This window comes from Neolamprologus brichardi, chromosome 18 (assembly GCF_056152115.1).
Source record: "Neolamprologus brichardi isolate AB-2024 chromosome 18, ASM5615211v1, whole genome shotgun sequence".
In the NCBI taxonomy this organism is placed as follows: domain Eukaryota; kingdom Metazoa; phylum Chordata; class Actinopteri; order Cichliformes; family Cichlidae; genus Neolamprologus; species Neolamprologus brichardi.
The window spans coordinates 9,349,816-9,371,937 of NC_142121.1; the positions used below are offsets into that span (position 1 = coordinate 9,349,816).

At 40.1% G+C, this 22,122-nt stretch overlaps 1 protein-coding gene across 1 annotated transcript in view; it reads left to right on the forward strand.

The window, feature by feature from the left end:
- slco5a1b (solute carrier organic anion transporter family member 5A1b) overlaps positions 1 to 22,122 on the forward strand; it is a 229,706-nt gene that overhangs the window by 183,428 nt on the left and 24,156 nt on the right. Inside the window, exons 14-19 of the mRNA XM_087831471.1 lie at positions 597 to 794; positions 8,352 to 8,499; positions 10,456 to 10,529; positions 16,521 to 16,598; positions 19,615 to 19,734; positions 20,364 to 20,530. Coding sequence (XP_087687597.1) covers positions 597 to 794; positions 8,352 to 8,499; positions 10,456 to 10,529; positions 16,521 to 16,598; positions 19,615 to 19,734; positions 20,364 to 20,530 — 785 coding nt within the window. The remainder of the gene's footprint in view (positions 1 to 596; positions 795 to 8,351; positions 8,500 to 10,455; positions 10,530 to 16,520; positions 16,599 to 19,614; positions 19,735 to 20,363; positions 20,531 to 22,122) is intronic.

The window sequence follows — 22,122 nt, forward strand, 5'->3', positions numbered from 1 at the left end:
AATAAGATCAGAGTGATTAATTCTTCACTCGCTTAGTTGATATTACTGTTTAGCTATTTTAAAAACCAACCATGGTGTGTACTGTACTATTAGCTGTTGCTCTAATAATTAGTCCCTGGGCAGCAATTATGAAGAAACCAATGAGTGTTAACCAGCCATAACTTTATTTGACATGTGTCAAATAAAGGTCGGTTCAAAAGCCCGCTAAGATTCTGATAATAATAGTGACCACAACTGCAACACAGCAGCATACAAAAACATTCAACTCAGCTAACACCATTACTGTTCATCAAAGAGAAATGACCTCATCAGATGCAACTGCAGCAAAAGCAAGCTCTCAGTCTATCTCTGTGTTTTTAATGGGGTTTTTATTTTACCGTTTACAAACTGTCAGGCGTATTTATTCACTTCCCTTTGAAGTTAGCATGCTACAGCAAGGCAACATTATCTGCTGTTAGTTCTAATTATATCAGTAGTGTTAAGATGTTTCAAACAAATTTGTCAGCCAAGTGTCGTAAGTCATACATGAGTGAAATACTACGAGGCCCCGCCTACGTGACGGCAGTGACTAATCTGTAGCGCCTTCCTTCCCGTAGGAGCTGTGTCGGCAGCGCATGGCAGTCAAGCCCCCAGCCGAGCGTCCGGAGCCCATCTCCTCCAGGATCAACAGCGTCTCTTCTCAGTTCAGCGATGGCGGTCAAGCCGTCAGCCCCTCGGCACGGAGCAGCATTTCCTCCTGGAGCGAAGAGCCCGCCCACTCAAATATGGACATCTCAACCGGTCACATGATCCTGGTGAGTTTCCAGCTGAGCAGTTTGGATGTGATCATCACACAAAACAACGTGAAATATGTCGAAAGCAGCTCAGTTTTTCACCACAAACAGCCCTGCAAACATATTTCATGAAAATAAAAATACTGAATTAAATTTTCAAATGACGAACCAACTTTAGTCCACTACAGTTTTTAACTAATATTGGCACTGCTGGGTAATAGAGCTATCATTTTTAGAAATAGAAATTGCAGTTACCTCAATTTGTTATAGTATTCCTAATCTTTATTAGTAAAAAACAAAATACATTAATGTAACTGATTTTTTTGTTTTGTTTTCTATATCTTTATTTTAAATAGAGTACCTTTCTTTATAACACCAACACACGTGCACCTATATTACACACCCAGAGCTGATGAAATCAGTTTATTTTAAAAAGAAAAGAAAATAGAGAAGAATAACACTAGGCAATGGATCCCTTGGTTAAACTAAATGTGCCCACATCTCGAGTGGTTTAGCTTTCCATCCAGCAGAGCATATGTTGTGCTTTTTGGTGTCCGTGTTTCTGCGAATGTGAATGAAAAATGCATCAAAATAACGAACAAAATGAGATTGTCGCAACTTATTTCTGTAAGTTGCTTTTAAAATAATAATCTTATGTTTGGCTATCGTCAAAATGTTAAATTAAATTAATTCTAGGAACCAACACTGCGGCTCCTGTGCCAAGTGAAAATGACGTCAGTGGCCCAAATAAGATGTCTAATATTGATCGTTCAGAGAAAACAATGAAAACTTCAGTCGGATTATCAAAGTAGGTTAATTTCCCCGAGAGGGAGTTTACAAAATAATATTTAGAGTAAATTTCTGTTCTGTTCTAATTATTCTATTAATAGGATGTTTTATTTCTTCCATTTTTATCATCTTGCCTCCCACTTGGTTTACCATTTTAACCAGTCTTTTAAACTCAAACTACTACAAACTACTTATGTTTATATTCTGTACTGATAATTTCCCCTCACACACACACACACACACACACACACACACACACACCCCCTCTTGTATCACTCTCTCTCTCTCTCTCATCTTTCTTCTTGTCCTTTTTTTGTTTTTGCACATCTCATTACACCCACAGTTTCTATAAGCAGTCTTATTTCCCTCTTCAATACAGCAGATGAAAATCTCTATTGAACCTCGGTCGCTTTCTGCCAAGCGCCATCATAATTGCGATACATACCTACTCACTTCAACAACCCACCACCCACGGCACTACCACCTCCTCATCCCCCACCCTTCCTCCACCTCTCTCTCCTCTCTCTCCGTGCAATATGAGGCTGCCGGCAAGATGTGAAAGAGCGGCCTTTTTGATGTGTTCAATAGGCACAAAGATACTAATTACCCCAGAGAGTTGCACCAGAGTTGTGTTCAGGAGAGATGACTCCCACTGCAGCCCTTTGCTGCTGCAGAGTGTCTCTGTTGTTTTACACAAGCGTACAGCCAAGCTAAAACGTTTGGCAAACGCACCCACAGTATATAATGCATGCATATAAAAAGCTTGGGTCACATACAGATGAAAATAGATTTGAGTTTTGACAACAAGGTCTGAACTTCTGCAGGTACGTTTGCTTTATCTCCGTGAGATGAATCCATATCTGCAGAGGTGTCACCGCTGGAGAGTGGCATGAAATAAAGTGTTTGTCAAGCATTCAGTCAGTGTGTGGGCCACAGTCTGGTCAGGATGATTGCTGAAATTGTTAAATCATAGCAACAAATGTATAAAACGTTGAGAGGGAACCAAGGAGACAGACTAAGTGACTCTAATGTGTCTATGATGATTAATTTTGTGTAGGTGATGGAGATGAATGCAAATTTTAAAAGCCTCTTCAGAGCAAATTCATAAAGTGCAAGTGGACTTTTTCATCACAACATGTCATACATATAATATGGTGCTTTTTCTTTTTAGAACAAGAGACCCTCATCCCCATAAAATTAATTTAAACCTTTAAGTTGTTAAATTCTAAATTCACTAATAACAATTTTCCTTTTCCAAAAGAAGTCTATAAGGAGTCAAAAAGTGTTATTTTTTTTAACCCAATCTTAAAATCAGGAAGGAAAACAGAGGATATTTGATAACTTTGACAAACCGTGGATAAAAATCATTACCTACTCTTCAACAAATAAATGTCCTGAGGGAGAGGTGATAGGTTGGTGGGTTTAAATGAGCAACAGTAGACTAAGTGCACTCTGCCTAGTACCTAGCTTAAACAGCTAAATGAATAATGAAAAAAGTGAGCTGATCATATTCATATGACTTCTGAAAATAGAATATTTCTAGAACTGACTTTAGAGGGTAACAGTAAATACAACAGTTCACATAGTGATTTAGTTCTGATGAGAGGAGACCATGTGGATGGGGTGCCTGTTATGAAATCATTTTTAGACCAAACATGGTGGGAAAAAAATATGTTAAAGAAATCCTCACATTCAAAGTCTGAAGCATTAAACTGATGAATGTAGACAAGTAAGACTGCAGTTTTTAGGTGATATGCCAAGTTTACACTCTAACTTTTGGACATGTACACCAATAAAATCCCTGGTCAGCAGCTGTGATCTAGTGTCAGTTAGTTAGAAGCTGCCTTAGGTTGAGTAAGTCCAAAGTCTTAGGGGAATTTTTCTGGTTTGGTGCTCCTGCTACCATAACACACCACGATGTTGCTCTTTCTTCTTATAAAAGTAACACCAGGGATGTTCCAGACAAAGAGAATTGGGTTGAGTCAGACCATATTGACTAAACACTCTAATTCCCCTAATTACAAGCAATGGTTTTACTCAGATGCAGTTAGGATTAGGAAATAATTGCACTTGCTTTAGTTGAGCGATTAGTTATGACGTAAATTTTTGATAACCAATTCATTTCAGTTTTATATATGTTACCGAATCACAACAGCAGTCGCCTCAAGGTGCTTTTATATTTCTAAATATATATGAAGATATAAAACCTACACCCGCTGAATTAATATGTATACGTACCAATGCAGGAACAACTCTGGGTTTTTGCAGTATTTTGTGATACCTGCAATACTGTCAAAATAATGATAGAAGCATCCTCTGCTACATCCAGAACGGTGGATTTTCAAAGAGCACGATGTTTTATTCATCTAACAAATGTATGCAGTCAGATATGCTTTTACTGTGCCCATTTAATAATGGTCGCCGTTTAGTCGTTGGAGTATAAACATAAAATGTAACTCAAATGGACTCCTTTTAATTGCATCTATGCTGTTTAATAATAATAAAGCTTTCCTAGTGGACTGGGTTTATTAGGAGCCTTCTGTGTAGACGAGGAGTTGTTGTCTCATTTAACTTGAAGTCCATGTTGTTGTTTCCACTGAGGAAATAAAACCGATAGGACACTGAGGATTCTGGTAGTTTGTAAGTCACAGCGTGCTCATCAACACGGGCCGTGATAATGTTGCTTTTTAGTTAATGTTAGCAGGCTGTCAGCTTTTTCAGTTCTGTCATTTCCTTTTAATCCACTTCAGTTTTGGCCTGAGAGAGAAAAGAGCAGAGAGATTGAAAACAGAGAGAGCAGATGTATCGTATTACACAGACTGGCCTGGAAGTGTGCTTCAGCACCTTGGACAGCTCCACGGTCTCAGTGAAACAAACTGTAGCTCTGAGTTGTCCAAGCTGACTCCATCCAATAATACCAGTGTCATGTAAAAGAAAATAATTTTTTCAAAATGTCAGGAAATCAAGGAAGGAACATGATAGTTTTAAACCAGCCCGCTACTCTTTGAAACCGAAAGGTCAGATTGTTTTCTCAACCCAAGTTCTCCGGGTGGAGAAAAGTTCAAAAAGCAAAAAGCCACTTACCAATTTTCTTAACTGTTTTTTTCTTCATGCCCCTCCCATCTTTCATTCTTCTTCTTTGTTTTTTTTTTTTACCGTTTACCCAATTTTCCTGCTTTTTCATCCACACAGCTTTTTATTGCATATTCTTCTTACCCTATTGCTTTTTTTGGGTTTACTCTTCATCCTTTTCCACTGCTTTCCCAATTCTGTTCTGCCTTTTTCTTGTCCACCAATTTGAAAAGTGCCTACTTGTGACTGTAACAAAACAAAAGAAAGCAAATCACAGTTAAGAGAGCTCATTTGGATTTCACACCATGATGTGGGACCTGAGTAGCAAATTCGATGGCAACAAACCTGGGTTACAGTCGGTATGTTTCGGGAAAAGTTGAGTCGTTCGGGGAAGCGTCACAGCAGGAGATCAAATCCATCACTAAGCAAGACAAGTTTGGCTCTGCTTTGAAAAAGTAAATATTTATATCTAATGCCCAGCCGTGCACTCAAGTGAGGCAACTGTTGAGTGATTAATAAAAATCACCAGCTTCAAAGAAAGGAATAACGCGACTGCTCGTGAGCTGCAGTGCCCCTCCTCTCCACCAACCCTCCCACCTCCCTACAAAAATTAATTGCCTCTCGTAAACCCCTGGCAAATTCCATGTCATCATCCACCCACTGATTTTAATTTGAGGCGAAACAGCTTTCACCATCTTATCTACGTTAATGTATTACTTGGTCCCATGTGACTGGGACCGAGATCTCTCCCCCTCCCCCCCCTTGCCACCAACACCTCCCCCACATCCTCTCTGCTTGTGTCTTAAGAGGATTAGGCGACTCTATATATAAAGCACATTATCTTGTCGTTTGTTGCTGGCCAAGTAAGTGTTATAGATTATGCTGCAGCGGAGGCCTCCGTCGAGATTAGCCAAGCTGGGAATCTGTTGTGGCGTTCGTAGCTCACCATCAGGCCAGCTGGGATGTGATCTGTAGAGTTGATAGGTCACAGGGCAATAGCTGGAGGATGAATGTGCGTCGGGAAATGGATGTTAAATCACTCTAATGTGGTCTGCCGAGGAGGAGGAAGAAGCATTCAGCTGCGGAGAAGTTAGCCTCGTGTCAGGATGATGTCAGCTTTTAACTAAAAATAAGACAGCTGCCTCTGTGTGAAAGATGGATGTTGATGGATTGGTTATGATGCATTATGTGTTTGTGTTGAGTTCACAAATGGGAAGATTGTTATCTGAATTATTGCAAAATACTTAGAGCATGAAATTTCATTAGTTCTTAGCATTAATTGTATCTGCAAATAGACTTAAGTTTTAAAGTTAATTACTTGTTGAAGTGGCACCTTGTTCTAAAATGTATATAATGCAACATCGATCCATCTTTTCTTGTCCTCATGAAAGCTTTGGAAGCCTTTTTGTACTTCCTACACCGATGCAGAATGCATCAGATATAAAGAAGACTCTTTTAAGACATTTAGATTAGCTCTTAAAAGCCTCATCACTGGCGCTGATAGCACCTTATGTAAGATGTTTGTTCCAGTATGACACCGTTAGTGCAGGAAGAAGGTGCTGTTCCACAAGGAGAAAAAACAATCTCTAACAAGTCTCTTATTCTTGGTTTTAACAGCTAAATTGATGAGTTCAGCTACATTTTCAAAGTAAAAGTGCAGATTCTGCAGATGGTCAGTGTGAAGCGAACCTCCAGTCAATAATAATTCATCATCGGCGCAGAAACTGTTATTACCGTTAAATAAATATAGTCAGGTAATATGTATTCTGCTCTAACATGAAGTGGAGCATAAAATAGAAATGCTGAAGTAGAGCACAGGTCCCCTGAAACTGCACTCGAAGTGGCTTCGATAAATGTGTTTTCCACAACTGGATACCCTTCCCTGCTGAGTAACAGTATCCCACAGTGATTTCTTTCCACCCACTTCCCCTTTCTTTTCACTCTCTTTCGATCCAAAATGGCTGCCGCATTACGTCAACCTCCCTATGCGACCAGCTTTCATGCTCCCATTTCCTACAGGTGCTTCGGTGGCACGTCAGAGCCACAATGGCGGCTCAAGCAGAGTCTTATTGCGTAGCGGGTTTTATTGAGCACCTTTGGCAGCTATAAGCCCCCCCCCCCCCCCCCCCCCCCCCCTGCAGTAAGGGGATTATTCAGTCTTTGGCCGACACATGGTGATCTCAGCACCTCCTGATTGGATTGCAATAATCCCTTTACACAGCCACAAAACCCTATTACTCTGGCATTAGAGAAGGAGAGAGAGGGGCAGGGGGTAGAGGGCAGTTGGGGGGAGGCATCAGATTTGGACACTGTGTGTGTGTCTTCTGTAGGACTGTGTGTCTTTCTGCACCCTAAGTTATATACGTGCTTTCCATGTGCATGTGTATATTCTGTCATTTTGCGTGTGTATTTGAGTGTTTGCTTAGTGTGTGTATCCTGTTGCCTGCATATGCTTCTTTTGTGTGTCTTTGCAGTATGTGGGTGAACTATTTTTTGTACATGTGACCTTATGAAAACCTTTATGTGTGGTTTCTACTTCAGATGTGTGTATGTGCATTTTCTTTGTGTGCCTTTTGATGGATCGGGCCTCCCGCTGTTGATAAGCGGCTGCGTGCAGGTGGAGGGCCGCAGCTTGTGACCTCCTGTTACATCATTGCTGCTTTTAGCAGCTCTGAGACAAATTTAATAGAGAGCTGATACTACAAGGAAAGTCTGTGTGTTTCAGTAGGGTTGTGTGTATGTGTGTGTGAATGCAGTGTCATGTGTAAAGCAACAGGGAGTATTTTGAGCTCACTTAATGAAACTAACAAGCCTCAACACTTAGACGTTAGCCATTTGAGTAGGCGTGTGCTTGTATGTTAAAAATCATATACGTGCATTTCATCTGGACAGTTCTCCATTTTCTTCCGCCGGGCAGACATCTGGTCAGGTCGACTTCCATTTTTAACAAACTCCTCTCATTTTAGCAGAAAGCTATTAGGCCTTTTTTGGAAGCTAATTCTGATTAAGATCAGTCCCATTTGTAACTGCCACCATAAATCACCGCTGGTACCATTTAAAGAACCACAGCAGCTCATTCCGTTGCCTCATCCATTAAAAAACGAGCCTATCGTCCATATTTTCCGAGCATGGGCTGCTCATTTTCAAAGCTGCTTAAAAAACAACGCTTCACTGTTCACCATCAGATACCATTACCATGACTTTGCCAAGTGTTATGGTTTTATGCCAAAATAATTTGTAGGCAGTTGATCAAAGTCAGTGAATGAATTAATAGGTAATAGGTAATGGCATACACTGCTAAAGATAGGTGTGTCTTATAAAGTGAAATAGGACTTTCAATATGCATTTTGGCACTAATACTTTGGTTTAATGGCACCACTAGATAATTATTTGCTTTTATTTGAATGTTCCTGGAGAAAAAACCCACAACGTTTAATAAAGATTAGAAAAATGTAGCTTCTAAAATAGAGGATCGTAATTGGTTTAGTTCAGATGGTTCTCATCCTGAGCCAGAAATTTTAAGGATTGCCTTTAAAAAAAATCGGAATTTTAAGACATGACCATATTGAGCACAATACAAACAATTCCAATCAAAGATTATTAAAAGAAGGAAGGAATGAATACACCACAGCAAGTTTCATGTATATAAATCTGTCTCTGATGGGAAAGTATAAGCCTGACTCACCTACTCTATTGTACTCTACTCTTTTCCTCCAGTCCTACATGGAAGATCACCTGAAGAATAAGGATCGCCTGGAGAAGGAGTGGGAGGCACTGTGTGCGTACCAAGCTGAACCCAACGCGTGCACCATCGGCCTCAAGGACGGCAACGCGAAGAAGAACCGCTCCACTGCTGTTGTAGCATGTAAACAATGACTTTCTCTTATTCTTTCTGTTCTTGCCACTGTGTCTTAAAGGTAGTAGTAGTGTACAATGTACAAGTAGATTTTATAAGAGACTTTAATTAATTTATTGACAAAGTGTGAACGATTGTCTTTAGTATCAACAAAATTGGATAATACCGTGTTTTAGTCTCTCGAACATGTTTAAAACCTAAAAGGTGTTGCAGTTTGGTTGGCAGAGACACAAAAAGAAAAGCCTGCATTACTGGTGGAGCACAGAAGCCATCAGTTCTGAGTGGAACCAAAATTCGTCTGTTACACTTCCTGATGTCAGTCGTCCAAACATGGTGGCATTACTCTCAGCACCCCTCAACAACACTCCCCTTATATTCTGAGCTCAGCCTGTATTATCAGAAACCTGGAGCAGATGCAGCTAGCAGAAGGGTTGTAAATTAGTTTTCTATTAAAGCTCTCCTGCACCGACCTCATCAATGATTAAAATTTCTAAGCTTCTGTGGAAATAGCCCATCTAAAAAAGTGCTGTCCCATTCTCTCCACCAGGCCGAGGCTTAATGAAATCCAGGTTGTCAGCGGGGAAAGCAGTTTGTCAGGAATAAATTGTGCTTCCTATTTGAAGCACCACTGGCTTCTTCAAGAAAAAAAAAAAATCTGAACTGTTTTGCCGATCACCGGAGGCTTCGGAGGAGTGCTCGCAAGAGTGAAATGCACAAACTCGGAAAGTTTGTCCCTCTTAAAAATTCACAGGATCCCAGATGATTATGGAAGATTCTCTCGAGGCTAAACGAAGCTCCTCAATATTCAGAGTTTAAATTTAGTTCTAGAAATCACTAAATGGATGATCTGCCTACCTCACAGCAAACACAACATTTTCCTATGCAACTCAAATTAACCAATGTTTGCCCAGTTACCTCAATGGAAAGACCTTTTTTGTGTTTATATTTTTTAAAGCTCCATAATTCTTGATACAATTTCAGCCTCGTTGTGTAAAATATGATCAAAACATTCTGTCTCTACCTATAAAAAAAATAAAAAATACCCTAATTTTCCCTTCAAGGTCATCTTCTCATGCACTTCTGGACTCTGTTCAGTGGGGCTGTTATATAGCTAGAGTAGGGGTGTTGAACTCCAGTCCTCGAGAGCTGGTGTCCTGAAACTTTTGCATGTGTTCCTGCTGCAACACACCTGAATAAAATTTGTAAGGCATTAGCAAGACTTCACTGTATGGTGGCAACCCCCAACTCTACTCAAGTCAATTTAAATAAAAGTGTAAGTTTAATTAAAAAAAGTTCTTCTAAAACTACATGTTCATTCACTCTTGAGCTGCTGTAACATAAATCAAATGGCTGAATTGCCGCCTCAGCATGCAGTCAAGTTCTATAGACTCTTGCTAATGACCTACTAATTTTATTTAGGTGTGTTGCAGCAGGGACACATGTAAAAGTTTCAGGACACCGGCCCTCGAGGACTGGAGTTTGAAAGCTGTGAGCTAGAGCAAGAAATCGACTGAATTTTCTAAAGTGGCAGCCATGCTGTCAGCATGCGAGAGTATAATCTTAAGAGGTAGAGCAGCCAAATATATTAATGTGTTTATTTTGCTCACAGCTCTTAATACAAAAGGCAACAGTGCACAGCAGAGTTTCAAAACTTTTGTCTCAAGAGTGTGAAGTGTTATGTGAATTTGTTAGAGGTGCCCTACAGACACACAGAGAAAGTTAATAATCAATTAATAAAATCTCTGAGGAAAAGTAAAGAAGAGATTTTCTTAAATCTTTCCTTCTGAGCTCCAAGTAACCTTGTCAAAGCAGAAGGGAATCCACGCTTCATGACATGTTGGCATTGTTACTTATAATCCAGCTTTCTTAACACGTATACAGAGAGAGCCCTCATTATAATGCATGACCAAAGAACACTTACACTGCAAAGACGAAATATGCTGAATTCTTCCATTTTTGTTTCAGATGATCACTCCAGAATCACCTTGAAGGTGGAGAACAGCCAAGGCAACTCTGATTACATCAATGCCAGCCCGATTGTAAGTACCTCCTCTGCATTCTAACTCGGTGCTTCACGCCGCTGCTATGCTAGGCTGCCACAGCCCCCACGGGGCTTCACAGAAACAAAGGCAGCCTACCGTTGTCCAATATAAATTTTGATGCAATGCTTGCTTAGTTTCGGTGGCAGCCTCTCACAATATGTATGTTCTGCACCATGAATATTAATGATTGTTATACAGCAAACACCCCCAGGTGAGTATTTGCTCTGGGGAGGTGTGGGAAAGGACATGCGCGAGGCTCTCGATTCACTTCTCATTTGTGGAAACAAAATTGATCCGGAGGGTCCGGGGAAACTATTGTTTGTGACCTTGGGTTATGCTAATTTGACACTACTTTGTGTTTACTATTACAGTGTGTCTGCCTTACTGGGGTCTTTTTCTTTTTGGCACGGTACAGATTTAAACAGCCTGTAGGAAGGAGAAGGGGTAAGAAAGAGCCATATGAATTCAGTAAGTGAGTGTATCAATTTGGAAACCAGTGTTGAGTAGTAGGTTTACGTTTCCCTTGAGGCAGATACAGTGGTATTCCATTAAAAGCAACAGAAACGCTATGCATTTCAAATCTGGGCGTTACACCAAAACGTGGCTCTTTGTGTGTGTACGATTGTGTGTGCGCAGGCGAGAGCATGCGAGAGAAGGAATCAAAACTATACAGGGACAAAAGAGCAACCTTGTCTAATGTTGCAGGCACACAAATGCGAAAACGGAAGCAACACACATACCCACATACTCGCTAAAAAACACACAGTGCGCCATGCTGAAACCAAAAAGAACACACAACCTAAAAAACTAACAAGTATGCATGAACAGCTGCACATGTAATGTACTTACACACACACACTGCAACATTAAAAAACATCCATTCCAATGGTGTCCATGCAAGGGGCTTGTCTTTCCATCAAGAGGAACTGAAGCACCGTGACACAATTGTATGGTGTTGTCCCAAAAAAATAAAATGCTGCACATTCACACCAAAGCAATTATCTGTAAGTTAGAGTAGCTGTTTTCTACCAACTGTCTAATGTAAGGTTGATCCATGTGTTCTGATTCGACATCATTTACATGAATTTACATGATTAAATTAGGTGAGTAGTAATGGGGTTTGAATTGGCTCTGCTATGAGCAAGTTCGTTGCATAATGCAGCCATTGGTCAGCCTGGTTTCAACGCCTTGTGACTTTTCTTCCTTAACTTTAATGTGGAGGATCAAGGATTACCATTTTACATGATGCAGTTTAGACATATAAGGTCGCTAAACTCACTTTTTTTTAGCTCTTTGAGTCTGGAACAACTACAAGTTACGCTAACATGGCAATTCACTAATTAAGCAACAAAAGTTGAACATTTAATTCTGTCTTTTTACAAGTTTGAACTATATTATTGTCATCTTATGTTTTAAAAGAAAAGCAGAAGGATCTCAAACTTCTTAGGAACGTTTTTATTGGTTATCCTATATTTGTTAATCAGAGTTTTACAAATGCTTTGTGTGGCCTAAAGTCCAACGCACACACATAATCAGTCACTCAGTTGCACAAAGTTACTCAGAAACACGATCAATCACTCAGTTCCTCCTTTAACACACAAACACCGTCAGTCTAAAACAGACTCAATAGTTTCCTTGCAGACTCAATCAAACGCACACACTTTCTAAGACATAATCAATCACTCACGTATTACTCAGACACACACACACTTATTTTGGTGCATGTCGTGTGCAGATAACACTGACTTTAAATCAGCCTCACAGTGTTTATTGGCAGTCCGGTTGAAGTTTTTGATTAAGGTTTTAAAAGAGTTGCACTGAAGAAAATTAAAGCAAATGTTGCATTTTGTTTCCACTCTCTTCGACATCACAGTGTGTTAATGCATCAGGGTGTAGCACAGGCTGTCCGTCCTGAAACGTTACCCAGCAAACAGTGCTGCCAATTTCACTGAAAAGAGCTTTTGCATGTCCAAATGACCTCAGTTAAAAGAAATAACCCAGGAAAAACCAAGGATCTAACACTATATGACAAACTACAACAGGAAACACAAGTTCCCAATGCAAGTTTGCTTGTTATCTTAAAGTGTGGTCACACTTTACCACCAATGTAGATTAGCTTCACCTGTGATAAATAAAATATTTTCAATTTATGGTTCAGCGGGAAGTCTACACCGTAACCTACAACGCAACCGCAGACCCCTCTGAACCCTTCAACAGAAGTCTAAGTCAGGCGTTATGGGACTGGACTGCAGTATACTCAACTACCAGCCAAACTCACTGACGAGACGGCTTGCTTGTTAGTATTCTTCAAAATTTAAAGTAAAGAGAAAAAGGAGTTAAAAAAAGGAGCAAGATCAAAGATTTTGACTTGTTATGAACACAAGTCATGACAGAAGTTTTAAAAAGGATCTGCGCATGATGAGTTTTGTCTCAGTGATAGAAGCGTTATGATTATTGTTTCCTAAAATAGACTCACAATTACAACTAATTCACATAGCTGGCAGCCAGCATTTTAACCCCAACACACAGACACACACCAACACACACACAGAGGTGTCAGATTGTAGTAACATCATCAGACTAGTCAGACAGTGACACACAAACACACACAATTTGACTCCTTCCTTCCACAGAAAAGACAAAAACCCAATAACAAGGATAATTACACACGTCACATCCTCCACTTTTTTCCCTCATTAACAGGAGTGTGTGTGAAAGACAGAAAGACAGTTGTCCTTTCACAATGTCACTAATGGTGGGGTTTAATTCTGGATACACTTTGAGATGTCAGGAAGCATTGTGTCTCCGCAAAGAAAGGGAGGGTGGAGAAAGAAATAAAACGACAGATGTCAAGAGTAGAGAGCCCTCCTGGTGCGTCTTTCCTTCTCTGCTCATCTTTTCATCTTTATAGTGACTCTGCATTTTCTCCCAGCCTGCTGTATCTTCCCCTACCGTTTTCATCTTCATCCATCACAAGGTTTCAAACTTTCCAATCTCTTTTCTGCCTCACCCGACCCTTTTCTTAGAATTTCCCAGATCTTACCACTCTGAATCTTCCAGTTTCTTCTGTGTTTTTTCTAAACCAGGCTCTGTATAGGCAAGGGAAATATTAGTGCTTCATTGCAGTCGCGGATCTGAGTGAAATTCTGAAAACCTCTTATGTGACTGGAAGGCAATAGATTTTAGCTTCTGATGCTCCTGAGACACTCATATTGTGTAACGCTTAGTTCTGCTTACTGGGTAGAAATGTCTCTCGTAGACATGAAATAAATATTCAGGTACATGGACAATCAAATTAAATGTTTTCTGTCGTTTCGCTACAAGTCCAGCACTGATGTTAAATAATAACCTCGAGAAAAAAACTAAAAGAAATATATGTAAATGACTGTCCACATATTTTCTTGGCCTTGAAAAGTGCACTTCTGCCTCCAGCTATTTTTTGTCCGTGATGCACTTCTCACCGTTTTAATGAGCAAAACTCGCTGCCACCGTGTCGCCTTTTCTCTCTCTAGGTAAAATTATTTTAAGTTCATTAGAAGTGCATTATTGTTTGGCATTCATAAAAGGAACAGAGGGCCATTAAAGACAATTTGGTGTGCGGAAAAACCCCATAAATTATCTGTCTTCCCTCTGTAATTGCTTCCAGCTAAATTGGTCAGCCAATTATTACATTTACTATACAATTTGCATGGTAATTGGCAGGGTTGTCACTCACTTGCTCGCGAATTCAGCTCACGTTCATCTCCTGTCTTTTGCTCTCGACGCCTCCGCCACCCTTCTGGAATTTTCATTAAGTTAAGGAAGAGGTCTGAGCTACTCTGCAAACGCTAAGCTCCTTCTCTAAGAAGCTTCTAGCCATGAATTTCAGTACTTTAAACAGGGGGAACAACTACTAACGCACTTAGATTTGCTCATTTCGAAAGCACTGATGATTTTTCCTTGTGCATGGCGTGTGATGATTCATGTCCCCTCATTAGCTCTTAAAAGTGTCTTTGAACGAGGTATTTAGCCATTTTCTATTATATTATATTGCGTCCAATATCAATTTATTTTTTACACCAAGAAAAAGACACACTGTAAAACATTCCTGGAGGCCCATTGGAGCATAGTGGGGTTTTTTTCCATCAATTTTGATTTTGTAAGATCAATTTTGTAGAATTGCTTTTCCTTATTTGTTCATGTCAGATGTGTGTAGTGCCTAAACCCAGAGACGCAGAGGTGGATTGTGATGAACTAAAAGCAAGCCATTTATTAAGCATGGAAAATACATTACGAAAGAAACTGAAAACTTTGAACTACATTTGTGAGACGTAAGGCTAGGGCTCGCTGGGAGACATGAGAGGAAAGTGAGCTGCCACCCCGACAAAGGCAAAAGGAAAGAGAGCAACTATACATATACAAAAGGTTGATTAAAGGAGTGGAGACAACTGGAGAAAATGAGACATGGCTGAAAAGAATCATAACAGACGAGTAAAGGAAGCAAAATTCAAGACAATGCACAAGGAACATGGGCTCACCAAAATAAAACAGGAAGTGAAGCTTAATACAAAAAAACCTCAACACAGGAGGAAAGAACAATAAGGGAGGAACTGAGAATAGAATAGCTTTATTGTCATTGTAACAAATGAAATTAAAGGTGCACACTCATTAGAAAAACACAAACATAAACACATGCGCACACACAATAGACACAGACATAATGTCCTGTTGTCCGGATGTATTGCACCCATCCCTAATTGAACAAACAAACTCATGTTATTGCTTTGATGAGTGTGTTTGCTGTTGGATGAAAGCTGTTTGGATCTGTTTGTCCTGGTTTTTAAGAATCTAAACTAAACTAAATGCACTAAGTACTACATGAAGTTGATATAAACATCACATAAACCAAGAATCACAATGAACAATTAAATAAGCAACTCCACTGCTGAGTTTGCTGAGGTTCATTTATGTCATTTATTTTTAAAGACTCAACATAAGCATTGTAGCCATCACATTCTTGGTTGTTTGGCTCGAGAACTGACCATATTTGGATTGACCCTATTTAGCACTGAAATGCTAAATTATCGTTAGAGTTAGAGTTCCCGACCTCCTTAGGCATTAACATCAGCACAAAAACTATATGCTGGGAGCTTCATGGCATTGATTTCTATGGCCAAGCAACTCCTGTAGGTGTGATGTGCATGTGACCCAGTACTTTTGGCCATATAGAGTATCTGCCAGTTGATAACATAGACATAAAATACCAGAATTAATTATTTACATCAAAACTGGAGCACAAACTTAACTGAACAGTTAACTGAACAGCAAGTGATAAATAAAAACATAAGGTCCATGACCTGAAAGGGACTACAACTACAAGCGTGGTGCAGCAATGTTTATTCTGTACATCTTAACAGTCTGCCTCTTATCTTTTGAAGCCAATATCTGCAGTTTTTGGGATTTCTCCATTGGCTTTATTTTTCTAGACCCAGACGTTGCTGCTTAGATCAGGATGATGATGACAGAAACTAGGATGAGGAACGTTGGACAATATCAATATGGTATAGCAGGAATGACCAAAAACAGCCAGGAATGCACAATGATTTGATTATTAAACCTATGCAAAACTATCACACTTAAGTAAAAAAATACACTTAATGTAACAACTGGAACAGCCGTCATTCTCTCTGATTGGAATCAACTTTGCAAATGTCTGTTATTCTGTAGACTTACAGGATAAGATGACCGAGGTCAGAGCCAATGATTGGACTCTAATGTATCCTTTCTTCTCAGATCTGAGTTGACCTTGCTGTGCTGTTAACTTCCTGAGAACTGTGCAACATGCAACATTTGTTTTCCAGAAATGAGGGACCAGTGAAGTCACCTAAACAAAATAATCATGAGCTTTAAATCTAAACATTTGGGACAGGACAAACGTGAATTGTACCATTCAAAATGAGCCATCCTTGAAAAATTTACACCTTCTTGTCCTTTTTCCTCTCCCCACAGATGGATCACGATCCCAGGAGCCCAGCCTACATTGCCACTCAAGGTCCCCTGCCCTCCACTGTGGCTGATTTCTGGCAGGTAAACACACACAGACACACACACAAATACAAATGCATTCACACACACTCATGAAACAAAAATCAATACAATCTCCTCTCTTAAACAAGAGTTAGCCGATTTTTATTAGTGCAGCAAGTCACACCGGAGACCAGCCATTTCTGTGGATGTCATTATTAATCTTTCCTTCACCATAACACTCACTAGCCTCACCACCACTGTTTTTAAACACACACACACACACACACTGGCCTTCAGTGGGACACATTGTTAATGCAGGGGGTAGCAAACTCTTTTCCCACTGTCCCAAATGTTGGATTGGGTTTGAATCTGAGATCAGGAGATCAATAAGTTATTCTGGCCAGTCTTGGTGTTAGGTGTATGTTGAGTGGAGCAGCAGGGAGGTTGGAAGGAAAGGTCCCCTTGTCAAACAAGTTATATCCCCGCTGGATTCTCACTTGGGCAGACCAAGGAGGGGCACGAGGAAAAAGAAATCTCAGGCTTGCATAGAGTCACTACACTACAGAAGTTCCAACTAATCCAGGCAAGTGAAATATAAAAATCAGTTCATTTGAAATGAGCTGTGTGATATTCATTTTTTGTTGAGATGTGAAAAGTATCCAGAAAAACCAAGAACACAGAATCCAAATATTATTTTCTTGGTTAATTTGGAAATAAATCCCAATTACCACTTTTCTATTTTCTTAATAAACCTTCGTTTTGTTGCATACTGTGCTCTCCAATAGGCTCGCCAATTATTTTTTGGAAAAGGCTTTAAAAAGTTGTGATTAACACAAAAAATTTTTTGTAGGTACACTGTCATTTGTTAAACTGCCCATTACCACAGCGAAGCTGTTTTGGTTCCCGTCATTCCACTGCTGTTAAAAAGCATGCGTGCTTAGCCAACCCACTCTGTATAAATAGAGACTGAATAAAATAAAAATGTCCAATTTGGCTTCATGTGAGCAGTCAAGACGAGTGGGAAGTGCGGTAAGATGCGTGTGCACAGTGGCACATTTATGATTACACAAAAGTGTAACTAAAATAACTTTAGTTTAACAGTCCAGCAAAGTAAGCAAGCAAACAAAATGCTTGAAACGAGGCAGGAGAGGTGAGAAGTTAGGCGTGTGACTTCCGCCTAACAAGCTGAATTTCCATTCAACTCAAGCTGGGTTTCCGTGGTGACAGCGATGGCGATGTTGAGGTCTTGTCTGGGGGAATGAGAGCCCTATTACACCACAACTCGCCTCCTCCCTTTCTTCTTCCTTTCCACTAATCCCCGTCCAGCTCTAAATAATTCTCTTTCAGGGAAGGAAAAGTGTTGGTTGGTATATTGGTCCTGTTCCTCTTTATTCACACTTTACACCAACATTTCTGCAAAGTCCTTCTGTTCCGTTTCTGTAGTCCAAATCTTGTTTTTGTCTAGAAATATCTACATTTTTGAGTGGTACAGAAGGCCAATATAAAAAGAAAGGACAGTCAACTTACCTCTATATCTGCGAGAGTGGTTTTAGGATGGATGCCCTTGACCTGAAAGAAGTGCACATAATGTAGTTCACATAGGAGGCCCAGTCCTTAAAAAAGCGATAGACTTTCTAAATAGATGTGAACGAGAAGCCACAAAACCAATATGGCTGTCTAAGTATCTCCATATCAGTCCGCAGGCCTGAGCCTGTAGCTAAAAAGATCATTTAAAGACTTTATCTAAAAGCCTCAGACGATTCCTGCTGCTCATCATGGATTCATCTCAGGTTCATTAAGTGGCCTCTCTGTGCTTTACAGGCTTCTGTACTCGGGCTTTATTCAGCCTTCATGTTGTGTTGAGGCCCAGTTGATTTAGCTAGCATTACTGTGTCTTATCAGATTGCTTAATCAAGAGCGGGCCAAGGTTATTACACAGGAAAAAAGTCCAACATCTTCAGAAAGTTTATGTACACAAAACGTCCTAAAAGAGCACGGCACACCCTTTGCTTTTTTTGTGGAAAAATATGGGTGTAAATAAATGTAGCTTTTTAACAAACCTTGAGTGTTAAAGGAGGGAGACAGCAGCAGCAGCAGCAGCGGAGTTTGCACCCTGTCAGCTGAAGCAAATTAACACAATTTCTCAAAAAGTGCACCGTCACATTTTTAGATCCATGAGACTAATCACTGAAGCAGGGAGGACTGAGAGGAATAGTGCGGAGAGGCGCAGTAATTCAAAACCCACCGCAATTAACATCTGCTAAATCTTCGGCAAGGTGTGGCAGCGCTCATGACCGAGCGGCAGGTGCGGCCATCTTTATAATCTAACCCGATGATGTGGGAGCGGTATTGTTTTATGGCTTCTATTAACGGCTGACTGTTACCTCTGAACAGCGTTGAATGGATCTCCTGAGCAAGCCCACCCTCCGGCTGTGAGAATATGACTGCCAGAAGGAAAAATACGACCACAGGCAGGTCTCAGATGTGGAACGACCCAGCTGGGGGAGGAAACAGCCTGAACTGCTACAGCAATTACTTGTCACAAAGCTTTACTTCCTTGTAGTTGCTCACAAAAGTTGGAAACAGCAAGCTTGTTTCAAACCAAGATTTTTCTTTTTTTTTTCCTCGCTCCCGTGAAACAAACACCTCCCTTTCCAAAATGATAGCTAGAACAAAATTTAAACTAATGATCGACCGATATCCAAGAGAGTGGGTGAGTGAGGACACATGTCAGTGTTACTGTTGGCAGGTTCTGGGAGGTGTTGACAGCTTCATATGAGATCTTGTTCCAAATCAAGCTCTCCGCTCCTTCAAGAATATGACACCTACTCTTAAGTAGTTTTGATTAAACTTAGAAGTTTTCAAAGAACATTAAGTAACCTAAAATATTTAGACTTTTGAGAAAGTTTATCTTAAGTGCTGCAAAAAAAGAATAACATACATGAATTCGGAACAATTAAAAACTAAAAATTCTTTCATTCTTGTCTCTATCAAGAAAAAATCTACTTCATTTCAAAGGAATAAGGCCTTTTTAAAGAGCTACAATCATTTACCTGCCTGTGTATTTTGTTTGCAGATGGTTTGGGAGAATGGCTGTGTGGTCATCGTTATGTTGACACCTCTTGTTGAGAGCGGGGTGAAGCAGTGCTACCATTACTGGCCAGATGAAGGATCCAACCTGTACCACATCTACGAGGTAAAAGAAACTCAAAGAAGATCTGTTATTATTTTCTGTCACATATATATATATATATTGAATACAAATGTCTGAAACTTACTCACATGTTGTTCAAATCTGCTGTTTATGAAGGGCAGCCAATCAGAAGAAAGTCTTCAAATAGACATTGAAAGGTGCTAAATTGGCCTGTTTCAGGGCTGCACCAATGCCACTGTACGCTGAACATGATTATTTAGGATGCTACACAGCTAGGCGTTAGGCTACAGCAGTTTTATTCCATTAGCATCTGACTCAGTATAGCATGTGTTACATCCATCTCCTACTCAGGGAAGACAGCCCCCCCCTACTATAAATATTATGTGACTTTTAGGGCTAATTATCGTATGAACTTGACTGTGACCAAATAAAAAATCAAAGATTATTCATCACAAAAGATTATCGTCTTAATAAAACATGGAATATTAAGTTGTCTTCCACTTGTAATCAGTCAGTTATCACGTGACCTCTGTGTTTTTGTCATCATAATTCAATTTAGAAGTAATTTACTCTTCTGGAATTAGTAAGTGCATAAGCCGATCAGAACATTTCTCGACTACGATAAATTTCATGCATGGGGGAATACATGTCTGTCTCCTGCATCCTTCCAGGTGAACCTGGTGTCTGAACACATCTGGTGCGATGACTTCCTGGTTCGTAGCTTCTACTTGAAGAACATGCAGACCAACGAAACGCGGACCGTCACTCAGTTCCATTTCCTGACCTGGCTCAACCAGAACGTGCCGGAGACTAGCCGAACACTCCTTGACTTCCGCAGGTAGGGAGCTTCTTCGGAAAGTTTCAGAAAGCTTAAAACAAAACAGCCCACTCTCGTTCCTGGGTCGTCTACAGCTGCTGGGTTTGTTTCCAGTCCTCAGGCGTCAGAAACATGTGTATAAAGTCATTTGGCCTTTTTTAGTTTTCAGTGCACAAACCTAACAGTAAAAGGAAAACCTGAAAACATCTTGGGGCAAAACACAAAGGGAGTCAAAAACATGGACCAATAATTCTCGCCATCCAGTTTTCTTTCGTACGAGGTGCCGTGGTGTTTACAGCAAGACCATCTGTCCTGCTTTAAGGGTGAAGGTTTCCTCTTATGCATCATAAATGACCACTGACCCTGTGCCGGGGTCCTTTTCACTGTTATCTCTTGACAAAATGGAGAAAAACTAAACAGCTATGAGACAAGGAGCTGTGAAAAGCAGCATTGTTATCCCTCACAGCGACACTACCTACCTTTGAGTTGACTCCTACTCTTTAACCATGGCCTGCACATTGTATGTTTTTTAAACCTATTTTTCTATAGTATAGTATAAAAGACTTCTTTGCATTTTGCTTAAAGAGTTACTTGAAACTGATTTTTCATTTGAAATGCATAAAGTACTTAAGCCAGCTTTTAATGTTGATAGAGAAAGCATTCAGGTTCCAGAAGCCATCAAAGAAACCTTTTGGAAGTTCTCTTCAAAGGCGCCTTTGGAGCAAACCCACTTTGATAACAGCATTCATTCCCACAGCAGAGCTGAGAAACACCTTGCATGATATCATTCAGGAAAAATCGTCACAGTCCGTTTCTTCCCTCGTCTTTTGCTCCGGTAGAACAAAGGCAGCCTACGTTTTCATTTTGTAAGTGTACATAAGAAAAACCAAACTACAGAGCAATGGTAGCGGAACATTTGCTTTTGTGTGCATGCTGTCAGTCTTCTCCACATGTAAATATAACAAGAAGGTACGGATGGGAGAAATATTACATAAATAAATGTTTTTGCAGTGCTTTGCTTTTCTTTTTTGTTTGTTCTGCTTGATATATTGCAGTGCTTGACTAACTGGAACTCTCACTGATCCTTTTCTTTCATCCTGTGATGAATAGGCTAACTTTCAGGAGCCACACGGCCTTTGACATTGGTTCAACAGCCTCTTCCGTTGTCCTTTAGTTTTGGTGTATTTGTTAGCCCATGCAACTTATCTGAAGGTTCTTAGAATTCACGAGTAGGGCATCAGAAGAGCAAAAAAGTCAGAAATCCAACCTTGCAAGCAAATCTTCCAATGCACCTAAATCGCTTCAGCTTCCAAGGCTTGAATTTTGTATATGCAGTTTTATTACAGTTCAGAAACTGGTCAGGCTGTGCCATATATTAAAATCCAGTAGGTCATATGCGTGATGGTTCTTCTCTGGCATTTTATTTGAAACAAAGAAGGAAGGAGTCTAATAGAAGCTCCTGAAGTTGTTTGTTTTCCACCCTCCTCCTCCTTCCTGAGCCACAGAGGCTTTGAAAGGCTTTCGTGATTTCCTTACAGCATAATGGCTTCAAACCTCGCACTTCTCCAGGAGTTTTGACTTGTGATCCTGAGGTGCAGGCAGAAAAATATCTA